This window comes from Oncorhynchus nerka, linkage group LG19 (genome assembly GCF_034236695.1).
Source record: "Oncorhynchus nerka isolate Pitt River linkage group LG19, Oner_Uvic_2.0, whole genome shotgun sequence".
NCBI lineage: Eukaryota > Metazoa > Chordata > Actinopteri > Salmoniformes > Salmonidae > Oncorhynchus > Oncorhynchus nerka.
In genome coordinates, this window is record NC_088414.1 from 5,084,645 (window position 1) to 5,104,590 (window position 19,946).

General features: G+C 43.8%; 1 protein-coding gene across 1 annotated transcript in view; it reads left to right on the top strand.

The window, feature by feature from the left end:
• Positions 1-11,856, top strand: part of LOC115125729 (GTPase-activating Rap/Ran-GAP domain-like protein 3) — a 188,856-nt gene extending 177,000 nt beyond the window's left edge. The window contains exons 30-32 of the mRNA XM_065004652.1: positions 1-64; positions 6,760-6,874; positions 7,583-11,856. The exon at positions 1-64 is cut by the window's left edge and continues 173 nt beyond it. Of these exons, the coding sequence (XP_064860724.1) occupies positions 1-64; positions 6,760-6,874; positions 7,583-7,754 (351 nt within the window). The 3' untranslated portion in view covers positions 7,755-11,856. The remainder of the gene's footprint in view (positions 65-6,759; positions 6,875-7,582) is intronic.
• The last annotated feature ends 8,090 nt before the right edge of the window (positions 11,857-19,946 follow it).

Sequence of the window (19,946 nt, forward strand, 5' to 3'; positions counted from 1 at the left end):
ACCCTGTCACTGTCCCGCATGGAGATCAAAGAGATTGCCAGCCGCACCCGCAAAGAGCTGCTAGGTGAGACACCAAGACTGGAATGTACATACACACCTCTGACTACACACACCTGACAGGGCATTCAGAAAGTTTAGTGGACTGAATCCCATCAGTGTTCATGGTCATTTAGCTATTTGATCAACTTGTTATCACCTACAGGTGACAATGAGATATACAGTTTACGCTGAGTGTAAAAAACATTAAGGACACCTTCCTAATATTGAGTTTCACCCCCCCCCCCCCCCCCTCCCACAGTTGTGTCAAGTTGGCTGGATGTCCTTTAGGTGGTGGAACATTCTGAATACACACGGGAAACTGTTGAGCGGTGCACCTGCTACCATACCCTGCTCAAAGGCACTTAAATATTTTGTCTTGCCCATTCACCCTCTGAACTGCACACATACACAATCCATGTCTCAATTGTCTCAAGGCTTTAAAAGCCTTCTTTAACCTTTCTCCTCTCCTTCATCTACAGTGATTGAAGTGGATTTAACAGGTGACATCAATAAGGAATCAAATCAAAGTTTATTTGTCATGTGCACCAAATCCAACAGGTGTAGACCTTACAGTGAAATGCTTACTTACCAAACAACAGTGCAATTTTTAAGTAAAACATAGGTATTAGGTGAACAATAGATGATAAGTAATGAAATAGAAAAAAAACAGTAAAAAGACTGTGAATAATAACAGTAGCGAGGCTATATACAGGCACCGGTTAGTCGGGCTAATTGAGGTAGTATGTACATGTAGATATGGTTAAAGTGACTATGAATATATGATGAACAGAGAGTAGCAGTAGCATAAAAGAGGGGTGGGCTAGTGGTGGGTGGTGGGACATAATGCAGATAGTCCAGCTAGCCTATGTGCTGGGGCAACGGTTAGTCGGGCTAATTGAGGTAGTATGTACATGAATGTATAATTAAAGTGACTATGCATATATGATAAACAGAGTAGCAGCAGCGTAAAATAGGGGTTTGGGGGGGACAGTGCAAATCATCTGATTACCTGTTCCAAGACTTGGCGCTCCGGTACCGCTTGCCATGCGGTAGTAGAGAGAACAGTCTATGACTGGTGTGGGTGGAGTCTTTGACAATTTTTTGGGCCTTCCTCTGACACGGCCTGGTATAGAGGTCCTGGATGGCAGGCAGCTTGGCCCCAGTGATGTACTGGGCCGTACGCACTACCCTCTGTAGTGCCTTGCGGTCAGAGGTCGAGCAGTTGCCGTACCAGGCAGTGTGCAACCAGTCAGGATGCTCTCGATGTTGCAGCTGTAGAACCTTTTGAGAATCTGAGGACCCATGTCAAATCTTTTTAGTTTCTTGAGGGGGAATAGAATTTGTCGTGCCCTCTTTACGACTGTCTTGGTGTGTTTGGACCATTCTAGTTTGTTGGTTATTGTGCACACCAAGGAACTTGAAGCTCTCAACCTGCTCCACTAAAGCCCCGTCGATGAGAATGGGGGCGTGCTCGGTCCTCCTTTTCCTGTAGTCCACATTCATCTCCTAAGTCTTGTTTACATTGAGGGATAGGTTGTTATTAGGGCACCACCTGGCCAGGTCTCTGACCTCCTCCCTATAGGCTGTCTCGTCGTTGTCGGTGATCAGGCCTACCACTGTTGTGTCATCTTGCAAAATTAATGATGTTGTTGTAGTCGTAACTGGCCACGCAGTCGTGGGTGAACAGGGAGTACAGGAGGGGTCTTTGCACGCACCCCTGAGGGGCTCCAGTGTTGAGGATGATCAGGCCTACCACTTTTGTGTCACGCAGTTGTGGGTGAACAGGGAGTACAGGAGGGGAGTGAGCACCGAGGGGCTCCAGTGTTGAGGATCAGCGTGGCAGATGTGTTGCTACCTACCCTCACCACCTGGGGGTGGCCCGTCAGGAAGTCCAGGATCCAGTTGCAAGGGAGGTGTTTCGTCCTAGAAACCTTAGCTTAGTGATGAGCTTTGAGGGTACTATGGTGTTGAACACTGCGCTGTAGTCAATGAATAGCATTCTCATCTATGGTTCTGTTTGGGCGATATGAAAATTGGAGTGGGTCTAGGGTTTCTGGAAAAATTGTGTTGATGTGAGCCATTACCAGCCTTTCAAAGCACTTCATGGCTACGGACGTGAGTGCTACGGGTCTGTAGTCATTTAGGCAGGTTGCTTTGTTGTTGTTGGGCAGAGGGACTACGGTGGTCTGCTTGAAGCATGTTGGTATTACATACTCAATCACGGACATGTTGAAAATGTCAGTGAAGACACCTGTCAGTTGGTCAGCACATGCCCGGAGCACACGTCCTGGTAATCCGTCTGGCCCCGCAGCCTTGTGAATGTTGACCTGTTTAAAGGTCTTACTCACGTCGGCTACGGAGAGCATGATCACACAGTTGTCCGGAACAGCTGATGCTCTCATGCATTCCTCAGTGTTGCTTGCCTCGAAGCGAGCATAGAAGTGATTTAGCTCATCTGGTAGGCTTGTGTCACTGGGAGCTCGCGGCTGTGCTTCCCATTGTAGTCTGTAATAGTTTGCAAGCCCTGCCACATAAGACGAGCGTCGGAGCCGGTGTAGTACAATTCAATCTTAGCCCTGTATTGGTGCTTTGCCTGTTTGATGGTTCGTCAGAGGGCATAGCAGAATTTCTTATAAGCTTCCGGGTTAGAGTCCCGTACTTTGAAAGAAGCAGCTCTACCCTTTAGCTCAGTGCGAATGTTGCCTGTAATCCATGGCTTCTGCTTGGGGTATGTACGTACAGTTACTGTAGGGACAATGTCCTCGATGCACTTATTGATCAAGCGATTGACTGATGTGGTGTATTCCTCAATGCAATCGGATGAATCCTGGGAACATGTTCCAGTCTGTGATAGCAAATCAGTCCTGTAGTTTAGCATCTACTTCTTCTGACCACTTTTTTATAAACTGAGTCACTGGTGCTTTCTGCTTTAATTTTTTGCTTGTAAGCAGGAATCAGGAAGATAGAATTGTGGTCAGATTTACCAAATGGAGGGAGAGCTTTGTACGCATCTCTGTGTGTGGAGTACAGTTGATCTAGAATGTTTTTTCCATCTGGTTGCGCGTTTAACATGTTGATGGAAATTTGGTAGAACTGATTTAAGTTTCCCTGCATTAAAGTATCCGACCGCTAGGAGCGCCGCCTCTGGGTGAGTGATTTCCTGTTTGCTTATTTCCTTATCCAGCTGACTGAGTCCAGTCTTAGTGCCAGCGTCCGTCTGTGGTAGTAAATAAACAGACACGAAAAGTATAGATGAGAACTCTTAGTGTGGTCTACAGTTTATCATAAGATACTCTACTTCAGGTGAGCAAAATCTAGAGACTTCCTTAGATTTCGTGCACCAGCTGCTGTTTATAAATATGCACAGGCCGCCCCCCCCCCCCCCCCTTCGTCTTACCGGAGTGTGCTGTTCTATGTAGCCGGTGCAGCGTATATCCTGCTCGCTTGAATATCCATGTCATCATTCAGCCATGATTCCGTGAAACATAAGATGGTACAGTTTTTTTGATGTCATAGCTTTTACCTGGATTCACCTGTTCAGTCATGGAAAGTTAATGTTTTGTCCACTCATTGTATTTAGTATATGTTTCCCTCGCGGGAATTAAACCTTCAACCCTGGTGTTGCCAGCACCATAACCTGTTCTAACCCACTGGAACCATCTCAGCATTGGAACCACAGTGATTGGAATGCTATATACTCTTCGAAGTGGAACCACAGTGATTGGAATGCTATATACTCCTTCGAAGTGGAACCACAGTGATTGGAATGCTATATACTCCTTCGAAGTGGAACCACAGTGATTGGAATGCTATATACTCCTTCGAAGTGGAACCACAGTGATTGGAATGCTATATACTCCTTCGAAGTGGAACCACAGCGATTGGAATGCTATATACTCCTTCGAAGTGGAACCACAGTGATTGGAATGCTATATACTGGAACCACCTTCGAAGTGGAACCACAGTGATTGGAATGGAACCACAGCGATTGGAATGCTATATACTCCTTCGAAGTGGAACCACAGTGATTGGAATGCTATATACTCCTTCGAAGTGGAACCACAGTGATTGGAATGCTATATACTCGTTCGAAGTGGAACCACAGTGATTGGAATGCTATATACTCCTTCAAAGTGGAACCACAGTGATTGGAATGCTATATACTCGTTCGAAGTGGAACCACAGTGATTGGAATGCTATATACTCCTTCGAAGTGGAACCACAGTGATTGGAATGCTATATACTCCTTCGAAGTGGAACCACAGTGATTGGAATGCTATATACTCCTTCGAAGTGGAACCACAGTGATTGGAATGCTATATACTGTTGGAACCACAGTGATTGGAATGCTATAAGTGGAACCACAGTGATTGGAATGCTATATACTCCTTCGAAGTGGAACCACAGTGATTGGAATGCTATATACTCGTTCGAAGTGGAACCACAGTGATTGGAATGCTATATACTCCTTCAAAGTGGAACCACAGTGATTGGAATGCTATATACTCGTTCGAAGTGGAACCACAGTGATTGGAATGCTATATACTCCTTCAAGTGGAACCACAGTGATTGGAATGCTATATACTCCTTCAAAGTGGAACCACAGTGATTGGAATGCTATATACTCCTTCGAAGTGGAACCACAGTGATTGGAATGCTATATACTCCTTCGAAGTGGAACCACAGTGATTGGAATGCTATATACTCCTTCGAAGTGGAACCACAGTGATTGGAATGCTATATACAGTGATTCCTTCGAAGTGGAACCACAGTGATTGGAATGCTATATACTCCTTCGAAGTGGAACCACAGTGATTGGAATGCTATATACTCCTTCGAAGTGGAACCACAGTGATTGGAATGCTATATACTCCTTCAAGTGGAACCACAGTGATTGAATGCTATAACCACAGTGGAACCACAGTGATTGGAATGCTATATACTCCTTCGAAGTGGAACCACAGTGATTGGAATGCTATATACTCCTTCGAAGTGGAACCACAGTGATTGGAATGCTATATACTCCTTCGAAGTGGAACCACAGTGATTGGAATGCTATATACTCCTTCGAAGTGGAACCACAGCGATTGGAATGCTATATACTCCTTCGAAGTGGAACCACAGCGATTGAATGAACCTTCGAAGTGGAACCACAGTGATTGGAATGCTATATACTCCTTCGAAGTGGAACCACAGTGATTGGAATGCTATATACTCCTTCGAAGTGGAACCACAGTGATTGGAATGCTATATACTCCTTCGAAGTGGAACCACAGTGATTGGAATGCTATATACTCCTTCGAAGTGGAACAGTGATTGAATGCTATATACTCTTCGAAGTGGAACCACAGCGATTGGAATGCTATATACTCCTTCGAAGTGGAACCACAGCGATTGGAATGCTATATACTCTTCGAAGTGGAACCACAGTGATTGGAATGCTATATACTCCTTCAGTGATTGGAAAGTGGAACCACAGTGATTGGAATGCTATATACTCCTTCGAAGTGGAACCACAGTGATTGGAATGCTATATACTCCTTCGAAGTGGAACCACAGTGATTGGAATGCTATATACTCCTTCGAAGTGGAACCACAGTGATTGGAATGCTATATACTCCTTCGAAGTGGAACCACAGTGATTGGAATGCTATATACTCCTTCAAGTGGAACCACAGTGATTGGAATGCTATATACTCCTTCGAAGTGGAACCACAGTGATTGGAATGCTATATACTCCTTCGAAGTGGAACCACAGCGATTGGAATGCTATATACTCCTTCGAAGTGGAACCACAGTGATTGGAATGCTATATACTCCTTCGAAGTGGAACCACAGTGATTGGAATGCTATATACTCCTTCGAAGTGGAACCACAGTGATTGGAATGCTATATACTCCTTCGAAGTGGAACCACAGTGATTGGAATGCTATATACTCCTTCGAAGTGGAACCACAGCGATTGGAATGCTATATACTCTTCGAAGTGGAACCACAGCGATTGGAATGCTATATACTCCTTCGAAGTGGAACCACAGCGATTGGAATGCTATATACTCCTTCGAAGTGGAACCACAGCGATTGGAATGCTATATACTCCTTCGAAGTGGAACCACAGTGATTGGAATGCTATATACTCCTTCGAAGTGGAACCACAGTGATTGGAATGCTATATACTCCTTGGAACCACAGTGATTGGAATGCTATATACTCCTTCGAAGTGGAACCACAGTGATTGGAATGCTATATACTCCTTCGAAGTGGAACCACAGTGATTGGAATGCTATATACTCCTTGGAACCACAGTGATTGGAACCACAGTAATTGGAATGCTATATACTCCTTCGAAGTGGAACCACAGTGATTGGAATGCTATATACTCCTTCGAAGTGGAACCACAGCGATTGGAATGCTATATACTCCTTCGAAGTGGAACCACAGTGATTGGAATGCTATATACTCCTTCGAAGTGGTTTAGTGAATGTCTGTGTTATGGTCGGTTCTTTTTTTTATTTCTTACCTTTATTTAACCAGGCAAGTCAGTTAAGAACAAATTCTTATTTTCAATGACGGCCTAGGAACAGCTCGGGGATTTGAACTTGCCACCTTTCGGTTACTAGTCCAACACTCTAACCACTAGGCAGGGTAGCCTAGTAACCAGAAGTGCTCTTACGGAGCAGTTCTGGTTATGTTCCTTACTGAATGGTCTTCTGTGTCTCAGGCCTAACCGAGGAGCCGGGCGGTAAGTCCGGCACTGTCAAACAGAGGAAGATGAGCAAGAAGACCACTGAGGAAGAGCCAAAGGCACGAGCACTGACCTCCACTGGCAGTGACAGGTGAGTGACCCAAAGCTAATCGGAGTCAGGAGTCCGCTAACCCGGAGTCCAATCAAATGAGACGAGATTGGAGATGTTGGTTACAGCTGCCCTGCCCTATAAAAACACTCACACAATGCGAGTTCGCTATTCACAAGAAGCTCTTCCTGATGTGGCCCATGCCACGATTTAAGAATTGTTGACTTCCATAAACCTGGAAAAGGTTACAAAAATATGTCTTAAAGCCAGTCCACAGTAAGACAAATTGTCTATAAATGGAGAAAGTTCAGCACTGTTGCTACTCTGTCTAGGAGTGGCCGTCCGGCATGTTTAATCATGCTGTTTAATCAGCTTCTTGATATTCCACACCAGTCTGGTGGATGGATTAACTCAGCAAAGGAGAATGGCTCAATAAGAGGTATGTAAAAGAAATGTGTGCACAAAATTTGAGAAATAAGCTTTTTGTGCATATGGAACATTTCTGGGATCTTTTATTTCAGCTCTTGAAACATGGGACCAACACTTTACGTGTTGCGTTTTTTTTGTTCAGTGTATATATTTTTTAGAGGCATATTTGCTAAAAAGCACTCATAACTAGAAGTTTCTCATTTATGTGAACGGAAGATTTGCGTAAAAATTCTAGTCTCATGCGGTTATTTCAAGTGATATGAGTGTAAAATGTTATGAAGTAATGATTCAAACTGATGGGCGTGCTCTGTGTCCAATCAGGATGGGCTCTAAGTCTGCCAACACGGACTCAGATGTCCAACGGCACTGCTCGTTCAGCTCGGATGACGCGGCACAAGAGAAAGCAGTGCTTCCAGAGGAGAGCCTGCCATTGGCCAGCCCCTTCAATCTCTCCACATCCTTCGATGATGATGATGTCCTGGACCTAAAGTGAAGACAATCCCATCATGCACTTCTCCCCCTCATCCCCCTCTCTTTTCTCCTCCTTCGGTCATTTTGTTTTGGTTGGGTTTTTTTGTTTGTTGATTTCTTGTTTTTGTTTTGTTATCTCCTTTGTCTGTGGTCTTCATCCTCAGACATGGTGGGTAGGAGGAGTAATTGTGTAAAGTGTGTGTGCGTGTTCCATAAGCAGTCGGTCCCCGCAGTCAGTGTGTGTGTCTGTGTGTTGCACTGCAGCGAGTACCCCAAAGAAAACGAGGTCATTTGAGGTGGTGTGGATTGTTCAGAGTACAGATGTCATTATGCGGCGAAAGGTTTCATCTATAAACGAAAACTGAATGTAAATCTACACACCAAGGCACAACAAAAAAAACGTTTTTTTTTTAAAAACAGCACCCTCGCGAAGTGGCTACGGCTTACCTTTTATTGTATAATCTGTGATTATTTCCAATTACACTTTCAAATATAGTATAATATATGCATATTTATGTGTACATCTATTTATACATTAAGATGCATACACATCGACAGACATTAATACCTTTATAGATACCATAATAGACATTTTATTCACATATTTAGTAAATGTACGATGTTTTATGCTCTCCATGTCTGTCAGTCTATACAGGACTGGACTAGAGGCAGACTACAACTCCCATCAGCCACCAGTCACCTCTCACATATTTAGTAAATGTACAATGTTTTATGCTCTCCATGTCTGTCAGTCTTGTTCCTTCCCAACTCTGTGTGCAGGTATACAGGACTGGACTAGAGGCAGAGTTTCCCACAAGTGCCACAACCCCACATCCTCCACTAAACTACAACTCCCATCAGCCACCAGTCACCTCTCCTCTAATTGGCTGGTCTCTGACAGTAGCAGTCATAATCATGTATCCCTCTGTAGATAACACCCACAGTGACTCTGTGAGCTAGGTTTTAATACGCATATAGTCAAACACACCCACACCTCTAGGGCCTCTAAAAGCACCTACTGTCCTGTCTCTGGCTATCCCTGAGAATCCATCCACGTCCTCACAGAATATACTCTCCTATACACAGATCGCAACCTTCCCAGACAGTTAGTTTACTGTGGCCCAACACAGTTTAGTCAGGGGCCAATTGGCCTGTTAGCGCATCGCCTTTACAGTGGGCCTTTAAAGTCTGTCCACTGTTGGGCCGCTAGTGGCATCGGCTGCCAACAGGACGCCCTCAGCTTATGTGCTTTATAGTGGTATGCAGACTCTTAGCCACCAGTTGTTCACTTGTTAGTTGGGTTGGCCAACTACTTCCATTTAGGAGTGATGTAATGAGGTAACGTAGTCAGTCATAGGGTACATCCCAAATAGCACCCTATTCCCTATTTAGTGCACTAATTTAACCAAGGCCCGTAGAGCTCTGGGTAAAAGTACACTATATAGGGAAGAGGCCGCTATTTGGGATGCAGGCAGTGGATGAGAGACCAGACAGATGGTAGGTACTGTAGCCTACCTCAGAGTCCTTATAGGATCTATTTGGTAGAAGGAATTATCTCCTCTCCAGCTGTTCACTAGGAGCAAGGCATAACTCACCAAGTGCAATGGAACATTACATGAAACACAAGAATTATGATGCGTTATGAAACAGCACAGAGGAAGCCATAACACTTAACCTCCTCTGGTACCAGAGATATGAGTAATCAAGCCCAATGATTAGGGTGATATCAGCCTATCAGTACACGGGTCAGCGGTCAGACATCAATCAACCAATCAAATGTATTTATAAAGCCCTTTTTACATCAGCAGATGTCACTAAGTGCTGTACAGAAAACCAGCCTAAAACCCCAAACAGCAAGCAATGCAGATGTAGAAGCACGATGGCTAGGAAAAACTCCCTAGAAAAGCAGGAACCTATGAAGAAGCCTAGAGAGGAACTCTGAGGGGTGGCCAGTCCTCTTCTGGCTGTGCCGGGTGGAGATTATAAGAGTACATGGAAATTTAAGGCCAGATTGTTTTTCAAGATGTTCAAACGTTCATAGATGACCAGCAAGATCAAACAATAATCACAGTGGTTGTAGAGGCCAGCAACAGGTCAGCACCTCAGGAGTAAATGTCAGTTGGCTTTTCATAGCCGAGCATTCGGAGGTCGAGACTGTAGGTGCAGTAGAGAGAGAGAGAGTCAAAAACACCAGGTAGCACGTGGAAGATCTCCACCGCAGGAGCCCGAGGGGTCACAAAACCGGACAGGAAGATCACGTCTGTGACTCATATCTAGAGAACCATGGGAAATGTAGGGTCAACACTATGTAGCGTACTTGAGTCAGTCTCACGGTCTCGTGATGAGGTAGCCCTGCCTGCGACTTCAAAATCAATGTCACTCTCGGCCCTAGAGGGAATTTCCTATTGGGGTAACGGGCTAATGTTTAGGACGTTGCTTTCTCCCATGGAAGACCAGGTTCAGATCCCACCCTGACATACCGGAGGATATTGACTTGGCAGTGTCTTATGCTGCATCATCCTGAGTAGTGTTAGGGATGAGACATTGGCTAAAGTTGTTATTACTACTCTACAGGTCAAGGTGATATTGCTGAGAAGGGAAAGTTATTGGCTAAAGCATGTGCATCCGTTCGGCTACGTGGAGAGCCCTCTGGGTGGTCGGCTTGCGACATGGCACCCCTCTTCTGATCTTGCATGAGCCCCCCCGCTACCTTTTTATCTCTCTCCCTCTCTCATTCTCTTCTGTTACTCTCTGTAATTGCCTGTCTCAATGTGGCCTCCTTCAACACTATTACTCAAAACTGGAGGGATGAAAAAAGGGAATAAATAGGAGTACTATTATTGCAATGGAATTGTACTTATTTATTATGCTGGTTCTTACCATGAGTGTAGGTGAATGGGGGTGGGATGTGTGGTGGTTTGAAGGTTTATAATACAGCTTCTATCACTTTGATCGTTCTCCCTGTTTCTCTCCTTTGTTTCCTTTGGCCCTGTTACGTTCACACCGTCCCGACTCCTTGATGTTTTCACAGTGGTTTTTGTATCTAAATCAATATTAACTGTTTAGGCTGTTGCTCAACCTCTCTGTGATATGAAAACGGAAGAAGAAAAACAAAAAACACCAAGTGTCTTAAAAATAATGTATCGCCATCGTTTTTAATGCCAAGTACAACTTGTAAATGTGTGTGTTTCAAATGTGGCCTCAAATGAAACTGAACTATTATTATTATTAATATTATTATTTGAAAAATTGTTTCAATTATTTGAACAAGTGCTGTAGACCACTGCTGTGAAAGTAGTCAATTCTGCTCATTGATATGTAATAAATATTTATGAAATTTGAAAACATTTTGTTTGTAGTCTTCCTAATAATGGAATTGTTATTTTTGGCGCTGTAATATAAGAAATAGCTGGAAACCTGATATGTACCACACTCTGTAAGGATCTACCTGCTTCAACATTGTAGCTGTTTCCTGGAGTCAAACGGCCAAATTTCCCCTTTAGTGGCCTCATGGGTGGAATGTTAATATTTTTCATAATTAATATAAACTTGCAGAGAATCTGGTGTTTCTATGTCAAATGATTTTGTTATATTTCAGTCTTCTGTGATGTATATAAAGTGTAATATTGGGATGAAACTCTGACATGTGTCTTATTTCTTTTAAGCCCGTAACCATTTGTGAGGTGTATGTTTTTGTTTCAAAGTAGATTTGTTTTAGAATACAAAGAAACCTTATTTGTGACCCTGATTTAGCCCACTGTTGTAAAATGTTACCTTACACTTTGTCCTCTCCCGTAATCCTTTAAAACCTCTGAATTATTATCAAACAATGTCATACCAACCTAGAAAGCTGTCTGGCTCTTTTCTCTTGGCCTGTCCCCAGTTGTGGCCCTGATTTGAATGATTCATTCAAAACATGCCTCTTATTTATTGGTGTTGCTATTATTTAGCATTGGCAGATCTTATAATTGGGAGAGAGCATTAAAGAGAATGGAACCTTGAGATTTGGGAAAGTTAACTGAGCTGAGCTCCGCTGTAATTAATTGTGTATTCATGATTATGTTCCAGTTTATTTTGCCTGATAGTCGCAAGAAGTTAATAAATTGTTATTATTATTATTATTATATACAGAACGGTTTGAATATTTTGTTGTTGTAAATTAAACTTGTGTCTACATTTTCTGTGTAATGAGGCCAAAGACATTTATTTTACTACAGTGGAAAGTCTTCACCTCCATTGGATTTTTTTCTATTTTGTTGCCTTACACCCTGGAATTCAAATAGATTTTTGGGGGGTTTGTATCATTTGACTTACACAACATGCCTACCCCTTTGAAGATGCAAAATATTTTTTATTGTGAAACAAACGAGAAGAAAGATAAAACAGCTGAAAAATTGAGCGTGCATAACTATTCACCCCCCCAATGTCAATACTTTGTAGAGCCATCATTTGCAGAAATTACAGCTGCAGGTCTCTTGGGGTATGTCTCTACAAGCTTGGCACATCAAGCCGCGGGGATTTTTGCACATTCTTCAAGGCAAAACTGCTCCTTCAGGTTGGATGGATTCCGTTTGTTTACAGCAATCTTTAAGTCATACCACAGATTCTCAATTGGATCGAGGTCTGGGCTTTGACTAGGCCATTCCAAGACATGTAAATGTTTACCCTTAAACCACTCAAGTGTTTCTTTAGCAGTATGCTTAGGGTCATTGTCCTGCTGGAAGGTGAACCTCCGTCCCAGTCTCAAATCTCTAGAAGAATTTCCCTGTATTTAGCGCCATCCATCATTCCTTCAATTCTGACCAGTTTCCCAGTCCCTGCTGATGACAAACATCCCCACAGCATGATGCTGCCACCACCATGCTTCACTGCAGGGATGGTGTTCTCAGGGTGATGAGAGGTGTTGGGTTTGCGCCAGACAGTGTTTCCCTTGATGGCCAAAAAGCTCAATTTTAGTCTCATCTGACCAGAGTACCTTCTTCCATATGTTTGGGGAGTCTCCCACATGCCTTTTGGCGAACACCAAGCGTGTTTGAAATATAGTTTTACAACCTCTTACAGCTACCCCCCTACTTTTTTCAATTTCCGCCTGAAGACATACCCAAATCTAACTGCCTGTAGCTCTGGCACAGAACCAAGGATATGCATATTCTTGGTTTCATTTGAAATAAAACACTCTGAAGTTTGTGTAAATGTGAATTGAATGTAGGAGAATATAACACAATAGATCTGGTTTAAATAATACAATGAAAAAAACATACGTTTTTTCATTTTTATTGTTGTATCATCATCTTTAAAATGAGCAAGACAAAACAAACATTCAGATAGGATGATGGGGAAAATTTCAGTGAAAAACATAAGAGGGAAACAGTACTTTTGCAAAGTTTCAGAATGATAACTTCCAAAATGAGTGTTCTACATGACATTTATCATGAAGTCACACAGGTGTCCCACACAAGTAGCCCAAATGTACCCAAGTGGCCAAATTGGTGAAGTTATACATTTTGAATGGAATAACTATATGCAAAATACCAAAATGGTATCCTAACACACACCCCCCCCAAAAATGGAGAAAAAAACATGAAAAAAAAGATATACATTTACAAAATAACACTTTCAATATTGTGAAGACCCTCAGTCCTCTACACAATATTGTGCTGCTGATGCCAGGTGCCATAGCAGTCTCTTTCTGCTGTAAAACAGAGGGTCACCAAGCATGTGGTGCAGGTGATGGGGGACTTCATTTTGCAAAGAACACAGCGACGCCTCCATGCTGTGCCCTTTTGGCCCTGAGGCACATCCATGCCTGCAGAAATAAATTTGGGCAGATGAACACCACTTGTGGCAGGAGCAGAAGGGACAGAGGTAGAGGGGCCAGAACGTGGTGCAGTGGTGCTGTAGCCAGCAAGCTCCTTGATGAGCAGCTCTCTGAAGGCTAGCTGTGAGATGGGCTTTCCACAGCTCTTAGCCATTTCCTTGCATTTCCTTGTGTAGGATGAATGCATTCACCACAGCAATGTCGATGAAATGATAGAAGGTCTTGTACAATGTCATCGTCTTATTGAGAACATTGTCCACACCTCCCATGCTCTTGTTGTAGTCCTTTATTGCAGTTGGAATGGGGACATGTTTTAGCGGTCCATGCCCCAGTAGCGCTGAGACAACAGGTGTCCGCCTGGATGAACCAGCTTCAGTGGGGTATGGACACCTTGTCAATGGGGGCTCCCATTCGGAGTCAGTGTCACTGTGAAAGAAAATGTTCAGTTAGAATAGTTTCACAAATGAGCCCTGTATCAATAGGTATAATAAACAGTTATATATATATATATATATATATATATATATATAGACTACAGGGAACATAAGGTTGAATATATTATTATAGACCTGCTAGATCTACTGTCTCATTTATATTATGACAGACCAGCTATATCTACTGTCTCCATTTCACTTTGGCCATTGTTGTGGGCCTGCCCTCCCCTCAACAGCCTAAAATAGGCTATTTCATGTGGGGGTGGGGTGGGGTGGAGTGGCAGACACACGCATCTCGGCCATGCTCCCTCTAATACACAATATGTATATATACACACACAAAGATGGGCTGTGTCATACACATACATACAAACATACCCCCACCCACAATATATAGCCAAAGTGTACTTTACACATTTCATTACATTTTTATATAATACTACTAAAAAAAAAAAATCACAAATAATATTTTATATGATTAATTTCAAACAATGCCATTAGCATTAGAAGAACTTACCAGTCCAAAACGATGTCCTCTCGTTCAAAAAATATTCCTCCATTTGGGAATCAAAGCTATGCTCGCTAAATGAATCGTCCTCCAACAATCTCTGTCTCACTTTCCCGATCAATTTCTTCTAAAATTGTGTGTACATCTGTATATCTAGACTTAGATTTAGCTTTCCCTGACTTAGTCACCATACTGATTGATATATAAACAGCTGAAGATGCGCTTTACCAAAAAAGTGCTGTGCGTAACATGCGCTCCTTCCAGTATGAATCTTCAATGGCGAAGTTTACTACATGGGTTGGTCTTCCAACACAAAACCATTACATATTGCCATTTACCTCAGCTCATTGGCTATCTACCCAGCTAGATTTCAAGACAATCAGTGGTCATTGGGTTAAAATAGAGTCAATCAACGAAACAGCGGTCATATCATTGGTGCACAATGTTGTTACTTGTTGTCTTCAAATCGGTTTCTTTCAGTCAATACGTCCCGTGAAATGACCCATCAAGTTTGGTTGTGTTACAAACAAACCAGTTGATTGCAATGAAACCAAACATGACTGGAAAAGGTCACGTTTAGTGTGTGTATTTACATCGAATGTGTTGATGAAAATTGAATGAGATGGAATTCACGACAAGCGGTTCACAAAATGTTTCATGTTAGGCTATAAAATTTGATTTTATCAAGCAAAAGACCATTCATTGTGTAACAATGAGCATTGGGATTGCAAACAGTGGAATATCGTCAAAGGTAAACAATTTATTGTATTGCAATTTTGTTACGCCTGTGCTTGGTTGAAATAGTTTCTTTTTATGGGGCTCTGTCCTCAGATAATCGCATCGTATTCTTTCGCAGTAAATCCTTTTTTAAATCTGACAACGCAGTTGGATTAGCAAGATTCTAGGCTTTCGAAACATGTGAGACACTTGTATTTTAATGAATGTTTAATATGACTATTTATGTAGCGATCACCGTATGTTGTGGAATTTAATCCCGCTAACGGGTTCGGTGCGCAGAAAGGTTAACAATGCTGTACAAGATTTTGCTTTCAAATTTTGGCACACATGACTGTGTTCATGGAAAACTGTAATAAGAGAGATGATATGGACAACGTGAGACAATTTTCAGCATGTTGCAACTGTGAAATATAGTTTTAAACAGTTTCCCATGAACACAGTCTAAAATCATGTTTGACTCAATTTGTAAGTAAAAACTAGTGCAGCACTGGTAGGAGAGGTTATGAGGACACAATGAGACATTTTTCAGCATGTTGCAACTGGGAAATATAGTTGTAAACAGTTTTCCATGAACACAGTCAAAAATAATGTTTTGACGAAATTTGAAAGCAAAATCTTGTAAAGCGCTGTTAAAACTAGATGATAGGAACACTGTGGACAATTTTCAGCAAGTTGCAACCTTGAAATACAGAAATGAACACTTTTCCATAAACAAGGTCTAAATCCGATGCATTTTGTTTTTGCAGAACTGCTCTCTAGCACACAGTGGGGCATGTCTGGACCTTTGTAGTGGCTTGCAGGGTCGCTCTGACCCACGAGTGCAGAGCACAGATCACAGAGCGGGGAGCCGGGCACAACCTGCCACACTCGCTGACACTCTACTACACTCAATGGCATACGCCTCGCCAGTGGCTGGCGCGGTCGCTCTGACCCATGAGCGCAGAGCACAGAGCGGGGAGCCCTCCAGACCCCAGGACATGGGTCACCCTGACCCCAGGACCACGGGAGGGTTATTACACAAACACATTTAACTTATATTATACAGTTCCCCCGGGTGGACACTAGTAGGAGGTCCTGCCTCAAAACTCACATCCTGGACATTTTCACGGGCAGGCCACTGTGTGATTTCCAGCAGTCTGCCCCATTACACCAAACTCTTTCTCAAACTTTTCTAAAACTATATCAATAACATATCTCTTGGTTAGGAACACTGTGGCATGTGAGCATAATAGTAATCGTGAGCAAAGCACTTGTACTTGGTAATTTCCCATTGTCTCTCCCTAGTGCTGGTCTCACGTCCTGCTCTATCCGATCTAGGTAATAGTCCCTGCACTTGGCTGCCACAGTGGTGCTGGTGACTTGAGGGCAGGGTTCCGCCCCTCTCTTTTCAGTGCAATGCAGCACATGAAATAGGTGTCACGTGTACCAGGACCGTTGCTAGATTGTGTTTACAGCACAGGCACCGGATGATGTGTGAACTTGGGATAGGAGTGGCATTGGGCCACATACCACAAGGCCTGTGATATGAAACATGTCCGGGGATTCTCACCGGTGGCTATTGTGGCGTCTCTATGAAACACTGTCCTGTTCTCTGTCTAAATGTCTCTGTGGCTAAAATGTATGCAACTGACTTAGGAAACACTATGCTACTCTACCCCATGTCACAGTCTCGCAGAGAACAGTCTGAGGGGAGTTGCTTGGCAGGACTGACTAATCAACCGTATCTCTGTCAGGGGTGGTTTATGCTACTTTTCCCTCCCAATGTAAACACTAACCTGGAGCTGAAAGTAGATTTGGGAAATTGATGCATAGTGCTACCACTTGTCTCTGTAAGTGATGGGAGTGCAAAGCCTATCCTATGTGGGATATGAAACACTACGAGCTATGCCTAGCATAGTACTGAGGGGGAGACAGGTGTAGGGGTAGCGATACATAGTCAATGTAATAACAGACACGGAACTGTGAGATGGACAGTTGAACAATTTATTCATATTCTTTTTCATGGCCATGGTACGTACATACATACATACATACATACATACATACATACATGCATACATACATACATACATACATACATACATACATACATACATACATACATACATGCATGCATGCATGCATGCATGCATGCATGCATGCATGCATGCATGCATACATACATACATACATACATACATACATACATACATACATACATACATACATACATGCATGCATACATACATACATACATGCATACATACATACATACATGCATGCATACATACATACATACATACATACATACATACATACATACATGCATGCATACATGCATACATACATACATACATACATACATACATACATACATGCATACATACATACATACATACATACATGCATGCATCCAAATGAGACAGTTTTCTGTAGCTGGCGGCCGAGTCAATGTCTTGAGGTTTGACTCTTCCAGCAATGGCTGTGCTCCCTGACAGCAATAGGATACGGGGGCACAGGTCCAGGGTGGAACATGGACTTTCCGCTGGTGGGTGTAGTGTGAATAGGATGGCAATATTCACTTTAGCATTATCGTATCTATACTTTCCTTACTCTTCTCCTCTCCCTTCTGACTTGACGGGGGGGTTGTGATGCGTGGTCGGGCGGCTGCCCCTCTCCACGGTGAACTTGTCTCACGGGATAGTCGTGAGAACTTTTCACTCCTGGGTTGACGTAGCACGCCATGATGGCTAGTAGGGCGTCGAGATGGTGGTAGTGTACATGGGTCTGGCGAAGACGCTCTCATTTGGGCCTATCATCACATCGACACCGTTGGAGCTGGCGGATCTCACGTTGACACGGTCCAGCTTTTCCATCTCGTGATGTGTCAGGGTCCTGTTCTTCAAGAGGAGGCAGTCGTACCAGGCTGCCATAGGGAGTTGCTGTCAGAGACACTGACCGGTCAGTGTTTGCTGTTGCCTGGGATAATAGCTTACACGGCTTTGCCCACTACTACACACAATATACACCTGTGACATGTGAGAAAAGCCAGAGGGCTATGGCAACATCACACAGGACAATATACTGCTGTTTGGACAATGGTTTTACTTGTTGCCTCAAGTCTATTATTCGGTTCCATGAACTAATAAAGAAATAGATATACCATACACAACATGTTACTCAACAAGTCATTAGAAGAAGATATAGGGTCCATTCTTGGGAGACTGCTTTCAAGGTTGGTTTCATGTCTTCAGACGCATCCAGGTACAGAGCATCTGCTTCTCTCTATTGCTGATGCAGCAGGACACACTTAGGGTTCCTTGCATAATATCATAATTGCTACACCTATTAGGCAAAGCGTAGTTGGGCTTTGGTCCAGCTCCACCTTCCCCTTTGCCACTCAGCCCAAGCGGCGGAGACTTCGGGGAGAGGCTCGAGGTCCTTAGATGAAGCTCGACTGTGAATTGTATGAGTTGATGCTTCTGCTGATGTAGTCACGAGCTGAGGAGGGTATAGCCACAGCCTCGGGGATGTCTCGCGGACCATCAACCGTGATCACTTGTGCTTCCCCTTTAGAACAGTCGAAGTCAGCCCCATGGTCACCACGTACATGATGTAGATTATGATGTTGAACACTGCGATAGCGCACTCCATGTTATGCAACCTTTGGCCGTCGCTGATCATAGGTTGGTAAAGCAGCTCCATGCAGAGATCACGGCCATGAACAGCTCATGATGAGGCACGCCATCACGGTCCCGGTGCTCTTGACGGACTCCGGACGCTTGTAGAAGGCATCAGAGTCGTCCATTTTTTGTTTGCTCTTGGAGGCAAAGTAGCTGAGCACGATGCTCACCACCATGGCAAGACAACCAAGCGTGAAGAGGGCAATCCCTGAGTGGATGTACGCGTACTCGTACTCAGGTCTCACTTCGGAATGGGACGACTGCTGCGAGTCTGAGGTCAGCCTGCCTGCGGTCCTTGTACCGTGCTTGTTGTTGATGAAGTACAGAATGTTTTTGGGGATGGTAAGAAACCCCACGGTGAGAGATGTGATGATGGCGATGGAGGCTCCCAGCTTGCCCCTGAAACAGGCAGCGCTCAGTATGGGGCCGTTCGGGACCCCTAACCTTCTGTTGTTAAACAGGTCCTTGCTCGCTGAGATCAGAGACTCGAAGCCTCCCATGATTGGTTTCTTGCGATTCATATCTCTCAGAGGGGATCCCTGGGGCCTTGTTCCCCCTTCTGCTTTCAACCTCCTTACTTACTGACGTTGCAATAGTACGGGTACCTTAGCCGTGCCACTTCTGTTTCTCACAAAGGGACAGGGTTATCACAGCAACCTAACAATCCTAGAACATTTAATACAATGAAGCTCCAAGACCCTGTGATCGAGTTCCGGGGCCACGGTGGTGCGCTGTGTGCCAAGTCTACAGCCGACCACCGTTGGTACAAGGTTAAGGGTTTCACCAGAACCTTGGCGTCTACCATGTGCTGCAGGAAGCGCTCAACGGGCCACAACATGATAAGCATGGATCTGTTCACCAGGGTTGTGCAGGCCCTGAACGCCAACCCCGAGAGCTTGCTGGAGTGGCTGCCTGAGTACCTAAGAAACCTTAACGTGCCCGAGTCCAAGGGATCGGTGTTCAAGGAAGCCATGCTGCAACTGTTCAGGTGTAGAGCCCTGACTCCAGCCGCTTGCAGACGCCTCTGGGATAGGAGCCGTATGTCCACAGTCAT